At 37.2% G+C, this 20839-nt stretch overlaps 1 protein-coding gene across 1 annotated transcript in view; it reads left to right on the forward strand.

The window, feature by feature from the left end:
* The first annotated feature begins 11023 nt into the window (after window positions 1-11023).
* LOC134803703 (multidrug resistance protein homolog 49-like) overlaps window positions 11024-20839 on the forward strand; it is a 78011-nt gene continuing 68195 nt past the window's right edge. The window contains exon 1 of the mRNA XM_063776503.1: window positions 11024-11169. Coding sequence (XP_063632573.1) covers window positions 11044-11169 — 126 coding nt within the window. The 5' untranslated portion in view covers window positions 11024-11043. The remainder of the gene's footprint in view (window positions 11170-20839) is intronic.

Below are 20839 nucleotides of genomic sequence, written 5' to 3' on the forward strand. Positions count from 1 at the left end.
TTTTTTTATAATTTTAAAATACATAGGTTACAAGTTGTTTAAGAAAATAGCCAAAAATGACCACTTCCGCCTCTTTATCTCCGAAACTACTAGGTCTAAAATTTTGAAAAAAAAAATACACAAAGTAATTCTTTACCTATACTTAGATGACGGGAAAACCTATTACTAATGTGCAATCAACCGTGAGTCGGACTTATGTACGGAACCCTAGAAACGCGAGTCAGACTCGCACTTGGCCGGTTTTTAGCGTAATGGTACGGAAACCTGCGCGAGCGAGTCCGACTCTCACATGACCTGTTTTTTACCTATAGGTAAAGACTATAGGTTATAAAACTTGTAAAATGTAATAAAAGTGAATAAAATGATAGCTATCTTAGCTACCGGGAAATATAGAAGAAAACAATATCGAACAAAAAACAAAGGAACAGGGCGGTCTTACACGCAACACTTAAACGCTTCCAGACAACCTTTCGGCAAAAAACTTTACCTGTTACATTTGCAGACAATCACTAACCTTACTCAACTCCTTGAGACAGGTACATAATAAAGAATGGCAATCTGCATACAAAGTTACGTGGACGCTGTGGTTTTGGCATATTTTTTTCGAAATTCCTTGAAGGAAATAGGCTAATAGGGAATATTACGCAAAACTCTGCGTAAGGGGCGCTACTACTACAATTCATCTCAATCTGGGGGTCTACCGCGAAACAATAAAATCGAAATTTCGTTATCTAACCTCTCTATCACTCTTGCATATTCAAGCGATAAAGAGGCAAATAACTAAATTTCAATTTTCGCGTTTCCCTTGTTAACAAACCGCCTTGATGCATCAATGTCATATTTTATTGTCTGTTGAAACTTGTCAAAAAACAGTTTAAGGTACAGCATGTATAAGTTAGTCTATGGTTTACTAGCTAGCTTAGTGCTGCACTCTGGCGGCAGAACATTGCAGTAATACCCCCTATTAGGAAACAAATTGTTAAAATCTTTTGAAAATGAGTGCGAGTAGAAGCTTTACATGCAAATCATCTACTTGCTCTAGTGTCTTTTTTATTTATTTTATTATGCTGAGGTAAATGCGCAGATGAATAACCTGATGGTAAGCGATTACCGTCGCTCAGGACACCCGCGACACCAGAGGGCCTACTGCGAGCCACGTTCGAAGTATTGCCTCCCTGTCACACTTAGGAATGCATTTACAAGTGCGACAGAGAGGCAACATGTCGAACGTGGTTTGCGGTAGGCCCTCAGAGGGGTGGTAACTGCGTTGCCGACCTTTAATATGGGAGTACTGTCTTTTCTTGAAGGTTTGAAGGTCGTATCTTATTAACAATGAATTAATCATTAATTACTTTTTTTATCTGTACTAAAGAAGATGTTTAAAGTCGCACCAAAATACGACATAGATTTAAATCTACAAAAAAAATCCTAGGCTTCGACGATGTGGCAGCCCTAGAGCCCTACCCCAGAACTCCATCATTAACCTACCCTCCTCATATATGTATTTTTTTTTCGTTTTAGGTAATTAAACTTGCTGTTCTTGTAAAATTTGAAAGATAAAGTGATGTCAGTTAAAAAAAAACCGGACAAGGGCGAGTCGGACTCGCCCACCGAGGGTACCGTACTTTTTAGTATTTGTTGTTATAGCGGCAACAGAAATACATCATCTGTGAAAATTTCAACTGCCTAGCTATCACGGTTCATGAGATACAGCCTGGTGACAGACGGACGGACGGACGGACGGACGGACAGCGGAGTCTTAGTAATAGGGTCCCGTTTTTACCCTTTGGGTACGGAACCCTAAAAACTACTTATAATACTGGGTCAAGCAGATCTTGTTAGTAGAAAAAGGCGGCAAATTTGAAAAATGTAGGCTGTGTAAATGTAATTTGAATTTCGCGCCTTTTTCTACTGACAAGATTTGCTTGACCATCTATAACTCTCTATGGCATTTGCAATATCATATAGAGTTTAAAGAGAGTGCGACTGTCATCATAAATTAAAAATTTATTTGTCATTATGACATTTAACAAATTCAATGCAGAGTTAGCTTTGGCGGACTCTAAACCCTCGCTCGGTAGTACATCTACAACAATAGTGTATAAATCGCAACATTGTAGGGCGGAAATTGACTGTAATTCTTATTTATATGTCTCTACCTGTAAAGAAAGTGAACCGTTAATAAATGGATATAGATCGTCACGAAAGGAGTGAGGTCGGAATTAACAAGTGTCTTTGTTAACTAAGGTCTATTTAAGTACCTACAAAATGCGACACTACTAACTGTACATCGCTGGACCTTAGGTATAACGAAAGGCATAAAAGATCCACCGATGTACAATTAAAATTATGTAATGGGTCTATTGCCTGAATAAAGAAACATTCATTAATTCATTCATTGTACAGTTAACAGTGCGGGCGATGGTTCACAGAATCTACAATGACACTTACGCTTAATAGTAGATTGTGTCACAAGGGAGCAAAATGACATATTTATGGCGAGTGTGTACTTTGAATCCTAAGGGATTCAATGTTAACGCCCAAGGTGGAAATAATTTTGCTACCATGTGACACATAGGTACTGCTTTTCATGAGGAAATGACTGTTTCAAAATCTAGAAAAAATTGTGTTCAAGAACAGAAAAGTGTCATTTTGATCCCTATATACTGGCAGGGAAGAAAAAACCCTTTTCTGAATAGGTGATATGAAAAGTAAAGAAAATTTAAGTACCTATGCAAAATTGAAGCTGCATGTTAGGTAGGTAGGTACTTATATGAACATGAATACCAAAGAAACAAATATAAATCAAGCCACTTGGAGCAGCTTTAAGGATGACTCACGCTAGACCGGGCCGGGCCCGGGCCGAGGCGTCCGACATGTCATTTTCTATGACGGCTGATCGGTGATCACGTGGTGTTTTCCATAGAAAACGAAGCGCCGGAAGCTCCGGCCCGGTCTAGCGTGAGTCATACTTTATCTCAAAACCTATGAGGTATATATAAACCATAATATATAACTCATTTTGATGCAAATTTAGTCTGCTATTGAGCGTGACCGTTAGTAAAGGTTGCCGTTTTAGCTTGTGCAAAAATGCTTATTTGCTTATGTCCGGATGGTTCTCCTCTACAGGTTGCATTTCTCAACAAATTCTCTTGAAATTAGTAGGTATGGTATCATTTTCAATTACAGTGGAAACTGGATAAGTGGAATCGCAAGGGACCGGCTGTTTAGTTCCGCTTATCCAGGTTTTCCATTTATCCAGTTTTCCACTAAACCAGGTTCAAATAAAACATTTTCTCACTTACAGAGGCTCTCGCTAACAGAGGTTGTGGATGCTAGTAATGTCGCTTATAGAGGTCACGTATGGTATGATCAAGACTTAAATAATCATCTTTTATTAAATATGTATGTAGATATGTATGTATTAACAAAAATAGGTATGTAATCCTGACTTTAAAAAAAGCAATACTGTAAATAATCCACAGTACCTACTCGTATACAATTTTCAAAATTACAAAAACAAAATCACTCCTAATATTTATTTATGCAAGAGAAACCAGTATGGTTAAATAAATCAATGTACCGATTGTACTTTAATGCAAAAAAAACTGAACGATGTGTGATCTCATACAAAATACGTAGTTAAAACACGAACCATAATGTTAACGAAACAAATTACCCTCCTTGTGACGGTTTATTAAAAATACAAATTTTATAACGCCGAGCTATTCCACTCATAGAGGTTTCGGAGACGGCTGCTTCCAGTTACAGAGGTAAAAATAAGAAATTTTCGAAAAAATGGATTCCGCTTATAGAGGTTCCAAAATTCCACTTATAGAGGTAATTCGTTGCCAAGGGACTGGAACCGAGAACTTGGGTCCACTTAAAGAGGTTTTCCACTAAACCAGGTTCCACTTATCCAGTTTCCACTGTATATCAAAGTAGGCCAAACAAATTAGATTTTTTCCAGGAATTATTCCCAGCAAGCTGGAAATCGTCTTAGATGATTCTCAAGAAAGTGGCATCGACAGGTTAAAGTTAATGAAAATTTTTTTTTTGTAATTTTTTTTTTTTAAGAATGAAAAATATGTTTTACTACTTCAAGTACCCCAAATTTTCAAAAGGGAACGGAAAATGAAGAAGTTATTTTCAAGACTTACAATAACCTATACCTACATTGAACACAGGTTAAAGTTAAGCAGGTTACAGTGAAAAATACATTCATTTTTATATTTTCCCTTGAACGGATAATAATACGAATGTCTCACTTTCAGCATAGCGTTTTTGAACTAAAAGGTACGTCCGACGGAAAATTTGCCCTAATCATGATAAAAATTGACATCTGAGGATTCGAAAAGTACCTTAATATGAATTCTTAGTCAAACATTGTGAAAAATGGCTGCCATTTTGAATTTCTTTTGTTTTTGTAAAATCGTGTTAAAATCCGAAATTTTATTTACCAGTGTCGGATTTACCCTGCTGGTAGTGACATTGATTTTGATGGTGGGTTCCTTCTAAATCGAGTGGTTTTGTCAATCCAAGGTAAAATGTATCTCCCCGATCTCCCGAGGCTCCCAAAATGTATCCACGCCTCATGGGATGGAGTAAACTCAGATTATACGCATTTAGGAATCCTAAATTAGGACTGTTGTAGTTGACCTCTTTTGTGCAGACAACTGTTAAGTTTTCTATTTTCTATTTTTGATATACATGTATTTTAAATTTGCCTAGTTACCTTACTTCGAATAAAACACTCGTGTCATAAACATCTCTTTCTTACATTATTTTACAAATACCTAATTTTCACAACACGTTATCAGCACGAATGCTATAATTTATAATGCAAAGTTTAGTGTAATGTGTATTTCGTAAAATATTGAGTTGTAGTGATTCTGTGATTGATGAAAATAATAAAAATCGTAAAAATGTCACACGAATCGGGAGATGTTTCGAGTGTTTCTAATTCCCATTCAAGCTCATCTATTCCATCGTTTTGCCTGAGGAGCAAAGATGGATACCCTGCGTGGAAATTTAAGATGCGCAATTACCTATTGCACGAGTATCTGTGGGAGACAATCGGTGGCTACCCTGAAGGAGACACGACCCCTGCCTCTACAAAGGTACGAAAAGATTCGAAAGCCCTGGCAAAGATATGTTTGACAATAGATGGTGCGGCAATCATTCATGTTCGATGTGCGAAAACCGCAGCCGACGCATGGAAATCTTTGCAGAAAGCTTTTGAGGATAAGGGAATGGGACGAAGACTTTCTTTAGAGCGAAAATTGTACAGGTTAAGTCTGTCAGACTTTTCGAATATGGAACTGTACATTAACGCAGTTATGTCAACCGCACAGGATCTGGCGGATATAGATGTAGTCTTAGAGGATAAGTCTATTGCTGCGATACTTTTGGGAGGTCTCACTCCAAAATACGAACCTCTCATTATGGCTTTAGAAAACTGTAATGTCGATGTGACTACAGACTTAGTTAAGACAAAACTGCTGAATGAAATGTCCAAGGATGCGGCTACACCATTAGAATCGGTTTTTCATGCGAAAAGGAAGCCGAAGTCAAAGAAGAAGGATCTGGTTTGTTACGACTGCAAAATGCCTGGACATAAGCGACCAGACTGTCCGATGAGAGGCAAGAAGGAGAAAGCCAATGAGGTAACTGTCAACGATACGACATTTACACTTACAGCTCTTAATACTTCTGGCAGCTCAAGTAAGGACATCATTTATGTAGATTCGGGCTGTACTAGACACATGGCTTCTAGACGAGATTGGTTTCAAAGTCTTGCGATACAGAATCAAGGTACCGTTACTGTCGCAAACGGAGAACAGATTAAGTGCTGCGGAATTGGAAATATATCAATAAACACACCTGAGAACGTGGTCAACAAGATCAGTGATGTTGATTTTGTACCAGATTTAAAAGCTAATTTGTTGTCTGTATACAAAACTGTTGAAAAGGGTTTTATATGTGTTTTTGATATTAATGGATGTAACTTTTATAAATCTGATAATTTTCGTTTTACAGGTGAATCTGTTGCTCATGCCTCGCCCTGTGGTGGACTGTACGTTTTAGACGGTACTGTCAATGTTCCCGAGAATGTGGCAGATAATTATATGACACAGGATGTGCACTCTGACTGTCAGGATAGTTATCAACTTTGGCATAAGAGGCTAGGACATTTGTGTCGCATAGGCATGAACCAACTGAAGAATCACGAGGTAGGCGTAAAGTATTCAGTAGTAGATAAAAATAGTTGCATCGCTTGCGTGGAAGGTAAACAAGCGAGGAAACCTTTCAAGAAGGTAGCGTTTAATAGAGCTACTTCCCCGTTAGAGCTGATCCATATGGATCTCATGGGACCGGTGTCTACAACCTCTTTTCAAGGAAATAGGTATATGTTAACGATAGTAGACGATTATACACGAAAGGTGTTTGCTTATTTCATTTCTTCCAAAACAGAAGTAAAAAATAAATTCTGTCTGTTTCAAACTTTTGTTGAAAATCAATTAGACAAGAAAATAAAAGCGGTTAGGACTGACGGAGGTAAAGAGTTCGTAAATAAAGAGTTTGTTGATTATCTTGCTTCGAAAGGTATCGAGCATCAAACGACGACGCCTTACAGTCCTCAACAGGTTGGAGTCGCGGAGCGCACACATCGTTCGGTTACAGAGAAGGCGCGGACGTTGCTAGCTGAGAGCTCACTGTCGAAAGCATTCTGGGAAGACGCATTTCAAGTTGCCGTGTACCTAAAGAATAGGTCTCCTCATCGAGCCTTAGGTGGAAAAATTCCTTATGACAGGTGGTATGGTCGTAGAGGTGATCTTAGTCACCTGGGCCCAGTTTTATAAAGTTACAAGTTACAAGTTTACAGGCGTTTACTGGCAACACTTGCTCCGTTTTTTACAATTTGCGTTTTATAAAAGTACTGTGTTACAATTTTACAGGTTACAGGTACAAGTGCCTGTAGCTCAACCATAGACGAAAATATGGGAGTTTAATAGTTTTAAACTCATAATCGAACAAGCGTTTTATAAAAATATTGTAAATTACAAGTGTAGATTGGTACACTTGTAACAAAAACTGACATACGTCTTGAGTCCTGTAATTCTTAATTTTTAATTAAAATTATTCGTTTTCTTAGCGATTTTAAACTTTACTCTTTATTGTTAGGCACCAACGCCAACGATTTTGCCAGGGCATGCATATCTTTCCATGCACTGACCTCATCAGTTTTTGTTAATGTATCTGAAGTATATAGTAAATAGGAAATAAAGTGACAATATGTTTGATATTGATTTTATTGATGATATCGTTTTATTTTATCTACTAGGAAACGGAAAAGGATTGGTGCCGATATTTGTCGTTGATTTAGTAGCATTCGTCTCTTTATTTAAGTATAGTGCATTCACATTATGGTAAAGTGTACTATTCATAATTTTCGATACACAGCGTACTTATCTTTGAGCCGCTACCGAAGCGATACATTTTATAATGTAATGTGAAACAGTATTTATTTACTTATTAGGTAAATATTTCATGAAATCTAACTTAATCTGAATCTGAAAACGGCCCGAAAAGTATATCCTTGGCATCGAACACCGCTCTCAACCACTCGATTTTTCCTTAATTTCTGGGCATTTTTCCAATAATTAATATTTTACAGCAAACAATAACACAGCTTACACAGCATTTAGTAGAGCACAGAGTATCTATGACAGACGTTTTTTTTTTAAATAGTGATGTCCTTCACACCTGTAGATTTCACATGTAATCGAGATTGACCGTGGTTCTTTACAACTGTAATTATCTATGTGTATTTATAAAACACCTGTAGCCGTTCACAGTGCATTACAGGTGCCTGTAGCCTGTACTCTTGTAACCTGTAACTTGTAACTTTATAAAACTGGGCCCTGAAAGTGTTCGGATGTAGAGCACTTGTCCATATACCCTCGTGTCACAGAAGGAAATTAGATATCAAGGCACAGGAAGCGATTTTCGTCGGTTATTCAGAAAATCCAGGTACTTATATTTTTAGGGATCCTGCCAGCCCACGAAGAATGTTTATGTCCAGAGATGCAACCTTTTTTGAGAATTGTTTTACAGAGCTGAAGCAGAGGTCACCAGAACCTGAGGTACAGTCAGACTCTATTTTATTGTTCGAAGATAAAAGAGAGACCGAGTCTGAAAACTGTCAAGATTGTCAATTTTATGACTGTGACGAGAGCAATGACCCTGCACCACCGCCTTCGCCGATAAATCTAGAAAGTGCCGAAGATTTAGTATCTATGGAAGAGCGAGAGCCCTTCAGTGAACCACGGCTACCTAGTGCGGATGAAGAGCCTGCAAGTGTGGAAGAGGAAGCTCATCCTGAGCCGAGATACCCCTCAAGAGATAGGAAACCACCAGATTTCCTAACATACAACGTGTCTACGGTTGATTCTAGAGAACCTACGACATATCTTGAAGCTACTCATGCCGATGATGCAGATAAGTGGAAGCATGCTATGGCTAATGAGTATAGTTCACTGAAAAAACTCCACACATGGGACCTAGTAGATAAGCCTAATAAAAAGGTCATACCATGTAAATGGGTATACAAAATTAAAAAGGACGCGTACGGTAATATAACCAAGTATAAAGCGAGACTCGTCGTGAAAGGCTTTCATCAAGTCGAGGGAGTAGACTACGATGAGACGTTTGCACCTGTGATTCGCCATTCTTCCCTCCGCACTTTATTTGCATTAGCTGCAGAGATGGGGTTAAGAATGAAGCACTTGGACGTTGATACCGCGTTCCTAAACGGAGATTTAGAAGAAGAAGTTTTCATGGAGCAACCTCTTGGTTTCATCGAAAAGGGCAAAGAAAACAAGGTTTGTTTGCTGAAGAAATCCCTTTACGGCCTTAAACAGGCACCGCGAGCATGGAACAAAAAGTTAAATGAAACGCTTTTAAAAATAGGTTTTACAGGAACTCCTTCCGAGCCTTGCGTATATACGAAACTTTTTGGTAAGGAACTCGTGATATTGGGTATTTTTGTCGATGACATAATAGTCTTCTTTAAATCTGATTCGACGTTTGACACTGTCAAAACGAATTTGTCGAAATATTTTTCTTTGAAAGATCTCGGAATATTAAAATGTTATTTAGGTTTACAAATTGAATGCGATTCCGAGAGTATTAAATTAAATCAGCGGAGTTATATTCTTTCTATATTGGAAAAGTTTAACATGAAGGATTGTAAGACTGTGGATACTCCTCTAGTTAAAAAGAATATGGAAAGAAGAACCGATGGTCAAGAAGGTGAGTCTTATCCGTATCAGAACTTAATAGGATGCCTCATGTATCTTACGGTAAACTCACGACCCGATATCGCTTACGCTACGAGCTATTTAAGCCAGTTTAATACGTGCTTTACTAAAGAACACTGGAATGCTGCGAAAAGGGTTCTGCAGTACCTGAAGGGTACTTTAAATTACTCCTTGGTTTACAGGAAGAGTGGAGAACCTTTAAAAGGCTTTAGTGACGCGGACTGGGCAAATTGTCCGATTGACAGAAGGTCGTACACTGGATACACCTTCAAGTTAAGTGGAGGTCCAGTATCCTGGGAGTCCAAGAAGCAGCCTACAGTGGCTTTATCTTCAGCCGAATCGGAATATATGGCACTAGCGTCTGCCACAAAGGAAGCATGCTACTTACGACGGTTTATCTATGAGATAACAGGTAAATTGCATATAGTTCATTTAGCTTCTGACAGTCAGAGTGCCATCAACCTCGTTCGAAATCCTGTACACCACAACAGGACGAAACATATAGATACCAGATTTCACTTTATTAGGGAAAAGGTCTCAAATAATGTTGTTAAATTAGAATACATCAAAAGTAGTGATATGCCTGCCGATGTACTAACGAAGCCACTAGGACCTATAGTACATAAACGGTGTATACTTAACTTAGGAATAGAGACTTAAGTTTTTGTTTTGTGTTTGTCTGGCACAACTTCGATTAAGGGCGGATGTTGTAGTTGACCTCTTTTGTGCAGACAACTGTTAAGTTTTCTATTTTCTATTTTTGATATATATGTATTTTAAATTTGCCTAGTTACCTTACTTCGAATAAAACACTCGTGTCATAAACATCTCTTTCTTACATTATTTTACAAATACCTAATTTTCACAACAAGGACCAAATGAAGGTATGATGATTAATGATTTCCAGCTTGCTGGGAATTAATTTCTCACAACACGTTTTTTGGATCTAATTTGATTGGCCTAGATGTAGATAGATATAGATTTCATCTAAATCGGTCAACCATCTGTTAACCTAGGAGACACTTCTTAAGACGAAAGTGGAGGACGCCTTCTCCTTACAAACGTAGTTCCCATTTTCCTCTATGGATATTGATATTAGGGAACATAATTTTACAAATTTGATGTATATAAATCGTAGCTACCTATGTCCTTTCGTTTGACGTTTCTCGATCATTTGGATATTTTAAGAATTAGGAGCTATAGAGCTTCTAACTCTTAAATAGAGCGTTTTCACATTGTCCGATCCGATACTCGATATCGTCAAAACGCTCTTATAATAATAAAAAAATTAAACGAAGGGGCAAAGATGTGGTTAATGTACCTTACATCAGTTTATGTTAAAATTCCAAAATGTCAATATCCAGGGAGGAAAATGGGAAAGCTTTTATATGGAAAAGCCCTGCTCACTATCCTCTAAGTTTTTGCACGGAACTTGGCCGGTTATTCACGTTTAGACACAATATTTACCTTATTCGAGCCACTTGAGCTTCAGTAGCCCGACCGCCGCGGCACACAGCACACGTCGCATCGAAAACAAACTCAATATAACGCGGATAAACTAAAACTAAGTTCAGCTGTAACTATCAGCTTTTTAGTAGTTTTATTTGTGCGCAGTGTTTTTTTATAAAAATAACAACGTGTTTTGTAACTCTAAAGTTTTTTAGTGTTTTTATATTTTTTAATTGTTTTTTAAATAGCGTTTTAAGTGTTTTGGATTATAATGAAGGGTCAAGCTAAACGATTCGTGGACCACAAGGGGCGGGCCCACGAAATAGATCTCAAGAAAATAAAGAAAGAGAAAGAAGGAAAGGAGACAGGGACGGACGAAGTGGGATTCCTGCAGCTGGTGAGTTATTTTTAAATGAACTTGGCTGTATTTTTAGGATTTAGATAGATTTGAGTAAAAAAACTAGAGGTTAGAGTTAAACCACGTTATTTGACTCAAAAACTAAAGTGTTATAGAGATTTGAGTACCTACGGTGTTTTTATACCATTACACAATATAAAACATGACTGTGTTATACATTATACAGGGTGTCAAAAATGTAAATACAAAACTTTATACCTATTAGCGGGTGTCTTTTAATTTCCTTAATGACTTGAATTTAGACACCCCTAAATAGCCGAAAGGGATAGTGCCATACATTAGAAAGGGACAGCATGATCCCTGAATCGCTGTCAAAGTTCGGTTTTGTAGGAAGTGTCCCTTCTGTATTTATTCTGTGATAAAAGCAAATCAAGTATTAAGATGAAGATGACACAATTAAATGGTAGAGTTTATTAAGTGTATTATAATAATCTCTGTTTTGCAATAACCTTGATCATTAGAGTGTAAAATTTAAATTTCATAATCTAGATTCCAACTGACCTAGGGAAATGAGTAGCTAAAATCAAAATACTTCACTAAACTCCTCGAAAACATCCTCCTGGGAAAAAATATATGCCTCATACCTATTTAGTACTAGCGACCCGCCCCGGCTTCGCACGGGTTATACAAAATCTTAACAAATTACACACCAAAACCTTACTCAAGCAAGAATCACTCTATTGACAAGTGAAAACCGCATGAAAATCCGTTCCGTAGTTTTTGAGTTTATCGCGAACGCACATACCTATACAGACAAACAGACAGATGCGGCGGGGACTTTGTTTTATAAGGAGACCCAAGGAGAAGTTTCCAAAGTTTCCAAATTTCTCAGTTTAACAAACAATGAAAACATGTCAAGAACTTAACAAATACATGCTTTATTAAATATTTTTTCCGCCTGTCTAATTAATATGTGATATATAACTTTATTAACAATACTTAAAAAAAAAATATCCCACAAGAATGTTTCTGAATGGAAACTTGTTTTAAATTCGCGTGTAAGTTTCCAAAAACTTCCGAGAATGTTCCCGCATTTTTGAGAATGATCTGCAACTTTTTTTTCAGTTCGAAATATGAACGTCAGCAGAGAAAATGTGTTTTAACACTTTTAACCACTGACGCAAAAAGTAGGGTTAAGATATTTGTGTCTGTACCTATGTCGAGCAGTGGCATCGTAGCATATATTATTATTACACACACACGTGTATTTAAAAAAAAAACTAATTAAAATACGATGAATACGGTATTATGTGCAATAAATGTATTGAGTATTGAGTATTGAAAGCAATTTATTTTTTATGTATAGGTAAAAAAATAGTAACTATTAGGCACTTATGAAACCAAAAGAATGTAAATGAACAAAGGTAAGGTAAACGTAGGGGAGACCGAGGTGAGTTGTGACAGAGGAGAGTTGTGACATTGTCGATTTTTTGGAATCTAATAACTGTTAGTGAGCTCGCAACAGTGTGCGTTTGTTAGCTCGCAACTTGAACTAACAAACGCGCGCTATTGCGACCTAGTTTTTAGTTAATAGATTCCAAAAAATCGACAATGTCACAACTCTCCTCTGTCACAACTCACCTCGGTCTCCCCTACTGGTGCTCGACGTGGTCCCAGTACATGTCATCTTAAAACTTAAGTCATTGTCAATAGAGGTGACAGCAGGGTGTCATCTTTTGGGCATTAGCATGTCGAGTACTAGTACTTACCTTACCTATGTCGAGCAGTGGCATCGTAGAATATTACACACACTCACGTGTATTGTTAAATAAAACTATTATTATTTATTATTATTATTTATTATTTTAAATAAAATTATAAATAAATAAAACTATTTTCTTCCTAATTTGTTACCTACGATGATAGTAATAATTTATTTTTTATGTACCTATTGGTAAAAAATATAGTAACTATTAGGTAGGTACCTATGAAACCAAAAGAATGTAAATGAACATATTATACTATATAATACACTGTCAACAAACAAATAGTTAATTGGTTAAATGAATATGAACTACCTATTAAAGCCAGTTTTATCGTTAAATACGTATATTTATCCTATTTTTTTAACATTCCATACGAGAAGGTGTGGAATGTCATCGACTCAATTTTTTATTGCATTTTAATAGATGTAATTTGATACGTAGTACTAAGTGATTAAAAATCATGCTAATTATTACGTCATAATTACAATTCTTTAAACTTAGTATTTTTATAATGTAGGAGTAGCATTTTGTTTTTTTTTTAACTGGTATTTCAAATTTATTTGCAAAGCACCATCTTTCAAGACATCCTGTGTAACTGCAAACAAGTTTCTATACAGGGGGGTCAGTTATCTCTGTAGCTTACTGTACATCGAAATATGCTACAGAATTACAAATAATTCCACTAGCGCGCCACCGTTGTGGTATAAATAAAGATTTATAAATAATATCGTTCTATATTCATAATAATTATAATATTTAAAGAAACATAATTACGTAGGAATATTGGTTTGAAAACTGTTTCTAACTGTATCCATCTCTCGTTTCAATGGTAAATCACTCATACAAATATTAAAACATAAGTTAAAAATATCTCAGACATAAATTCGATCTTAAATTTATCGACATAGAGTTTAAACTAGAACAAACATATTTCTAAACAGGTCCTTCTACCACGAATTGTACGAAAAACGCGTCATTAACTACCATTAGTAGTTTTTATAATAAAAAACTGAATGTCATATTATATAACCCAACTTATTGCTTATTATCTAAACGTTGTCCAGATCGCAATACATTTATCTCTGTTTATCCGTTGTTAAAATACTATTGTAAGACAGAGATACTAGGCTCGCACGTGGTGCTATGACAATATTTGTGAGTTGACAATGAATAAGTGGTGGGAATTAAACCCAATACAAGGCACTCAAGGAATTTGATTTCACTGACACTTCCTACCGGTTTCATAATTTCCATCTCCACCACTTAGATACAGGGTGGGCCATAAAATTTTGCACTTTTGAATCATTGACAAAAATAAAACTATATTCTTAATTTCATTTATCCTTTCTGACAATTTGATGCAAAATAAGAGCGGTTGGACTGGTGTGCCAAAACGTCGCAAGACCAATCTTGCCCGAAGAGGTGAATTTTCTCATTTTTCCTTTAATACCTTTAATACATTTAACCTTTACATAAAACCTTTAACATAAAACCTTTAAATAAAAAAATATAAATAAGGTAAACGTAGATCTCGACATACTTATGCCCAATAGATGCCACCTTGCTGTCACCTCTATTGACAAGATGACATGTACGGGGACCGCGTCCAGCACCACTACGTTTACCTTACATAAATAAAATGAATTAATTCAGACTAAAAGGTCCATGGTTAGTAAACATTAAAATCTTATTACTAGTGTTAGTATACGTACGACATAAAATAGTAGGTAATAGTAAAAAAGAGAGCTTTTAAATGACTGAAAAAAAACTCCACCTGTCAAACGTCACCACTGTCACCAGTCATCGTAAACTAGGTCAGGGGTCGGCAAACCTTTCGAGAAGAGACAACTGCACTAGAAATCACCAGTTTGAGGAAGGTTAAAGGATGACTCACGCTAGACCGGGCCGGGGCCGGGCAGGAGTTTCCGGCGCTTCGTTTTCTATGGAAAGCACCACGTGATCTTTGATAAGCCGTCATAGAAAATGACATGTCGGAGGCCTCGGCCCGGGCACGGCCCGGCCTAGCGTGAGTCATCCGTAAAGAGCTGCAAATGTTGTTTTCAGTGGTGTAAGAACTCTCAAGGGCTAATTTTATGGGTGACGTAAAGAGCCGCACTTGTGCCTTCAAAGAGCCGCGGTTTTCCGACCTATGGACTAGGTCAAAGGTCACAGAGTTCTTGAACCAGCGTTCAGGAAGCTTAATCATGGCATTTCCCTGACATCTGACGTTCTAACCACGAACAGTAAGTACATACCTAGATTTTGAGTAACCACCGTGGTTAGTATAAAAAATGATTCATGACCAAGAGTCTGCAACGATTTTGATAACCCACGCAGTGCAAGTGTCATTTATACGTCATAATTTCATAGAAGGTTGACGTTTAAAATAACACTTGCACTGCGTGTGCTATCGAAATCGTTGCAGACTTCTCTTGGTTGAACTCTATGTCTGTATCTTTAGGTATTTAAATAAAAGTAAACAAAAGCTACCCTCAAATGGCTCCTTAACCCAGTTGAGGGTAGATCAAATAATGTAGGTTAAATCCAGGTCGTTCAGTGACAGATCCAGGCGCTTTTGTATTTGGTTGGTTAACCAATAAATGTTATAACTACCCGAAAATGTACAAATTATTGGTTTACTTGTATTTAAATACCTAAAGATACAGAGTATGGAAGCGCTGGTGGCCTAGCGGTAAGAGCGTGCGACTTTCAATCCGGAGGTCGCGAGTTCGAACCCCGGCTCGTACCAATGAGTTTTTCGGAACTTATGTCTAAAATAATATTTGATATTTTGTACATAAGTTCCGAACACATCAGCCGCTTTTCGGTGAAAGAAAACATCGTGAGAAAACTGGACTAATCCCAATAAGGTCTAGTTTACCCTCTGGGTTGGAAGGTCAGATGGCAGTCGCTTTCGTAAAAACTAGTGCCTACGCCAATTCTCGGGATTAGCTGCCAAGCGGACCTCAGGCTTCCATGAGCCGTGGCAAAAAGCCGGGCCAACGCGAGGAAGATGATGACCTAAAGATACAGAGTATAGTAAAGTTAGTGTAGTGTTGGATGAGTGTCAAGGCCTGCGCGGACGCAGGGGCGTCGGTCAGACACCGCGGTCGGCGCACAACCCGTTCTGTGATCAGGTTTTTGAACCTGAATCGCATGCGATCTATCGCACACATGTGTATAAAGGTCTTGTCTTGGTCTTGAATCAAACTCACTTCCAGTAGATATTTTCATATATTATTAGTGAAATTAAGAAAATCAACAGGACAATGTTTTACAGCAAAAACGTCAATCCTCCCTCCGAATTATCTGTCAGGCTCTCATTAAAAAAATAATATATAGTATTGCCATATCAAAATGACGTTACCCAGTTTGACATAGAGTTGTCATATCAAAATCTAATAACACCCTTGAACATACATACAGAGATATAGTACAGAATTAGTATTAGCTGTTATACATATTGTTATCATTATGAACCTTACAGCTCGGCCGTCCGTTTTTTAAAGTGGGGTCCTCCCCATATAATTAAAGAGAAAAACAAGTTCCATTAAAATTGCAACATTAACACATTAAATATTCAAACAAAACAAAACAAGGGAACTTCACATTTTGTAAATCTAATTACACAGTCTGTTGTGATCTACGACCATCTGTGCGGTGTTAATTGCTTAACACCATTCGTTTCTGCACTGATCACTTACAATCTAAATAACAACAATAATAACACTACTAATCTCATTAAACTATGTTGTGATCTACGATCATCTGTGCGGTGTTAATTGCTTAACGCCATTCGGTTCTGCACTGATCGCTCACAAACTAAATAATAACAATAATAACACTACCAGTCTCATTATAATCTGTTGTGATCTACGACCATCTGTGCGATGTTAATTGCTTAACACCATTCGGTTCTGCACTGATCGCTCACAAACTAAATAACAACAATAAGAACACTACCAGTCTCATCATAATATGTTGTGATCTACGACCATCTGTGCGATGTTAATTGCTTAACACCATTCAGTTCTGCACTGATCGCTCACAAACTAAATAACAACTATACTAGTCTCATCAACTCATCACAGTAAATAGCCATATGTGCAGTATTAATTACATAATACCATTCATTTCTGCACTGAATATAGTCTAATCACTAAACATCCTCAAGAAACAATATAACAGCAATATCTTTCATTCTTTTTCATATTAGGTTACTTATTATTGTTTTTCTTTTTGTTAATCCTTCTATGTTCAGTATAATAACGTTAACTTTAATCAGTCTCACTTGAGTTACAATTATCTTTATCATTCATATCACTACTATCACTGGTATAATCTTTAAAACTAAGCCAGGGGTGAATCTTGTCTAGTGCTACAACATTTTCATATTTTCTGTTTCCCTTTTTAGTTAGAGGTGTATCTTCAATTAGAAACCTATCGTTCGGTAGAATTTTTACAATCCGGTACGGCCCATGGAACTTAGGGATCAACTTTTTTGATTTACCAATGTGATCCTTATCTGTAATAGTCCTTTCTACTCTAACCAAATCGCCGATATTATAAGACTTGCCTACCCGCCTATGTTTATTAAATTTCCTTTGAGAATATTCCTGTTGTTTATCTATTTTATCTTTAGCTTCCGTTCTTAATTGTACTAAGTTATCACCTGTTACTCGCTCAGAAATTTCATCTATTGCATCATTTAACTTATTTTCTGATGTAGTTATAAAGTTACAGCCAAATAATAATTCCGATGGACTCTTACCTGTCGTTTTATTTACGGTAGTATTAATTCCTAATTGGATTTCTCCTACGTATTCATCCCAAGTGTTATCATTTTTTCCATGACATGAAGTACTTAAAGCGTCCAGTATTGTTCGGTTAAACCGTTCAACTTGGCCGTTCGCCCTTGGTGAGGCAACTGCATTTAGCACGTGCTTAATACCTGTTTCGTTTGTATATTCCTTAAATTTAGCACTAGTAAAACAGGACCCTCGGTCTGTTATCAAACGAGACGGAGGCCTGAAGTAACTAAAGTGTTCTTTAAAAACTTTTATAGCAGTACTCGTTTTTGTGTCTCTTACAGCCCGAATAGCAACATACTTTGTGAACGCATCAACTATAACAAGTATATACATATTGCCTCTTCTAGAGCGCACGAACGGACCTAGATGGTCGGCATGAACTGTGTGAAACGGCTTTTCGATCTTTGGAATCGGATGCAACATCCCTTCCTTGCATCCTCCTGGAGCCTTATGGTGAGCACACTCAAGACACGCGGCTACGTATTTTTTTGTAAATCGCCGCATTTTCGCGAACCAATAAGTGTTACGCAATCGGCTTAAAGTTTTTTCGAAACCGAAATGCCCAACATTATCATGATTCATGCGCAAAACCTGCCACCTAACACCACGAGGCACAACCCACCTTAGACTCCCATCCTTTAAAATTCGATATACATAATTTCCCTTCAACCGGTAATTCTTTTGAACATCTATTATCAATTTAGTATCTTCGTCTTGCAAAATGTGTTTAATACGCTTCAATTCATCATCGTCATCTTGTACTGTTGCTATCCAATCTTTAACATCAATATTCAGAACATCGATAACATGAGGCCGTGAATCATTCGTGGGGTCAGCAACAGGACCACGGCTGAGAGCGTCTACGTGTGCCATACGACACCCTGGCCTGTACTCTATCTCACAGTCGTACTCCTGAAACTGCACCCACCAACGAGATATACGAGGTATAAGGTCTCTTTTGGTAAGTGTAGTCCGCAACGCGTTACAGTCAGTTACGATTTTAAATTTTACGCCAAGTAAGTACACTCTAAAACGGTTTAAAGAAGCGACTACAGCAAGTGTTTCTAATTCAAATGAGTGCAATTTTTGTTCGTCTGCTGTGGTTTTTCGACTGTAATACGCTACGGCTCGCAGCAACCCATCCAAACCACGTTGCATCAAAATGCCAGCAATGCCAAATTTAGAAGCATCACAATGCAATTCTGTTTCTAATTTAGGATCATACAACGCCAAGATGGGGCGTTCTACTAATTTCTGTTTCAAAGCGTTAAAAGCTTCTGTATGTTCGGTTGACCATTTCCATTCTAATTTAGTTCTTAATAGATCAGTTAAAGGACGTGCAATCAAAGCAAAATTTTTGACAAATCTTCGAAAAAAACTAGCTAACCCAATAAAACGTCGTACTTCATGAACATTCTTTGGTGTCGGGAAGTTTGAGATAGCTATTGTTTTTCGAGCACCCGGTCGTATACCTTCACCACTTACGTGAAAACCCAAGAAATCCAATGCTTTATAGAAAAAGTAACATTTTTTTAATTTAAGTGTTAATCCAGCTTCACTTATGAGATTCAATACCTCATCTAAACGTATTAAGCCCTCTTCAAAATTACGAGCTGGAATTAGTATATCATCCATATAGATGATAACATACTTAACTTTTGCAAGCACCTTGTTCATCGTCCTTTGGAACACGGACGGCGCATTGGCTAACCCAAAAGGCATACGTTTATATTTATACTGACCGTCCGGGGTCACAAACGATGTCAGATCCTGTGATGATTCCGCAATCGGAATCTGGTAGTATCCAGAGGCAAGATCAAGGCTAATAAACAGAGAATTACCTGCTAACCTGTCCAGCTGATCATCTATAAGTGGAAGGGGGTAATGTTCCTTCCGCGTTTTGCTATTCAAAGCCCTATAATCAACACAGAGTCGCTTTTCGCCAGTCTTCTTTTGCACCAATAAAATCGGACTAGCGTAAGACGAATTTGATTCACATACTATGTCAGCATCTATCATTTCCTGTACCATTGTACGCACTAACTCTCTTTCGGGATAAGACAATCTATAAGAACGATATACAACTGGCTGTTTGTCTGTCAATTCAATTTCCATCTGAACTACATTTGTAAAACCTAAATCTTTTAAGTTATTTGAGAAGCAAGCCTCATGTTTCTTTAAAACCATTTTCAATTTTGATACTTCGTCATCACAGAGGTGTTCACTTATATTTAAATCCGTACAAGTATCATCTACAAGGTTGAGAGATTTTACATTGAGACAGAAATTAGTTGTTGTTACGCGAGTAACCAGCTCCCCTTTTAGCAATGTGAGTGGTAAGTCAGAGATGTTTTGTACTAGTATTCCACATTGACCTTTTTCAATAATATATTCACCCGGCAAAAGATATAATTCAGCATTCGGTTTCCCGCGCAAACCACCTTTTACATATACCGAACCTGAATAATCTGTGTCTGCTCTTACGTGGATAACCATCATTTTATTTGGTGAAATTTTTGTGTCTTCTAGTAGTATAAGCTGTAATTTAACCGGGAATCCTTTTTCAATAATAAGGGTATAATCAGTTTTTGTAATAATTATCCCAGGTTTCTCTGTAAAACTATGACCTACTAATACTGGATATTTAATGACACAATCATCAACAATATATGTATCTACTGTTTCAATTATATTATCTATCTCCATCTCAACACTCACATGACCTAAAGGCACAATGGCATTTGGTCCTATTCCTTTCAAAAGTGGAAGTTGACTATGCGTTTTCAAATTTATTCCCATCCTAACTGCCTCACTAGATCTCAATAATGTGCCTTCGCTGCCCATATCTATAAAGCCATGTGTAAGAAAATTATTTATTTTAATATTTTTAAAATATTTGCTATCACGGTTAGTGTCGCCCTCAAAGTGTTTATCAAAATTAACACGCAGAACATTTTTTTCAGGAACACTCTCACCCCTGTCATTGCCTGGTAATTTTGGACAGTCTGTAGACAAATGCCCAATTCTATGACAAATATTACACCTTAAAATGGTTTTTGTACATTTAAAACTAAAATGACCCGGTTCCTTACAGTTGTAGCACACAATAGATTTTGAATAGGATTTTGGATC

The sequence above is a fragment of the Cydia splendana genome, chromosome 27 (assembly GCF_910591565.1).
Source record: "Cydia splendana chromosome 27, ilCydSple1.2, whole genome shotgun sequence".
NCBI lineage: Eukaryota > Metazoa > Arthropoda > Insecta > Lepidoptera > Tortricidae > Cydia > Cydia splendana.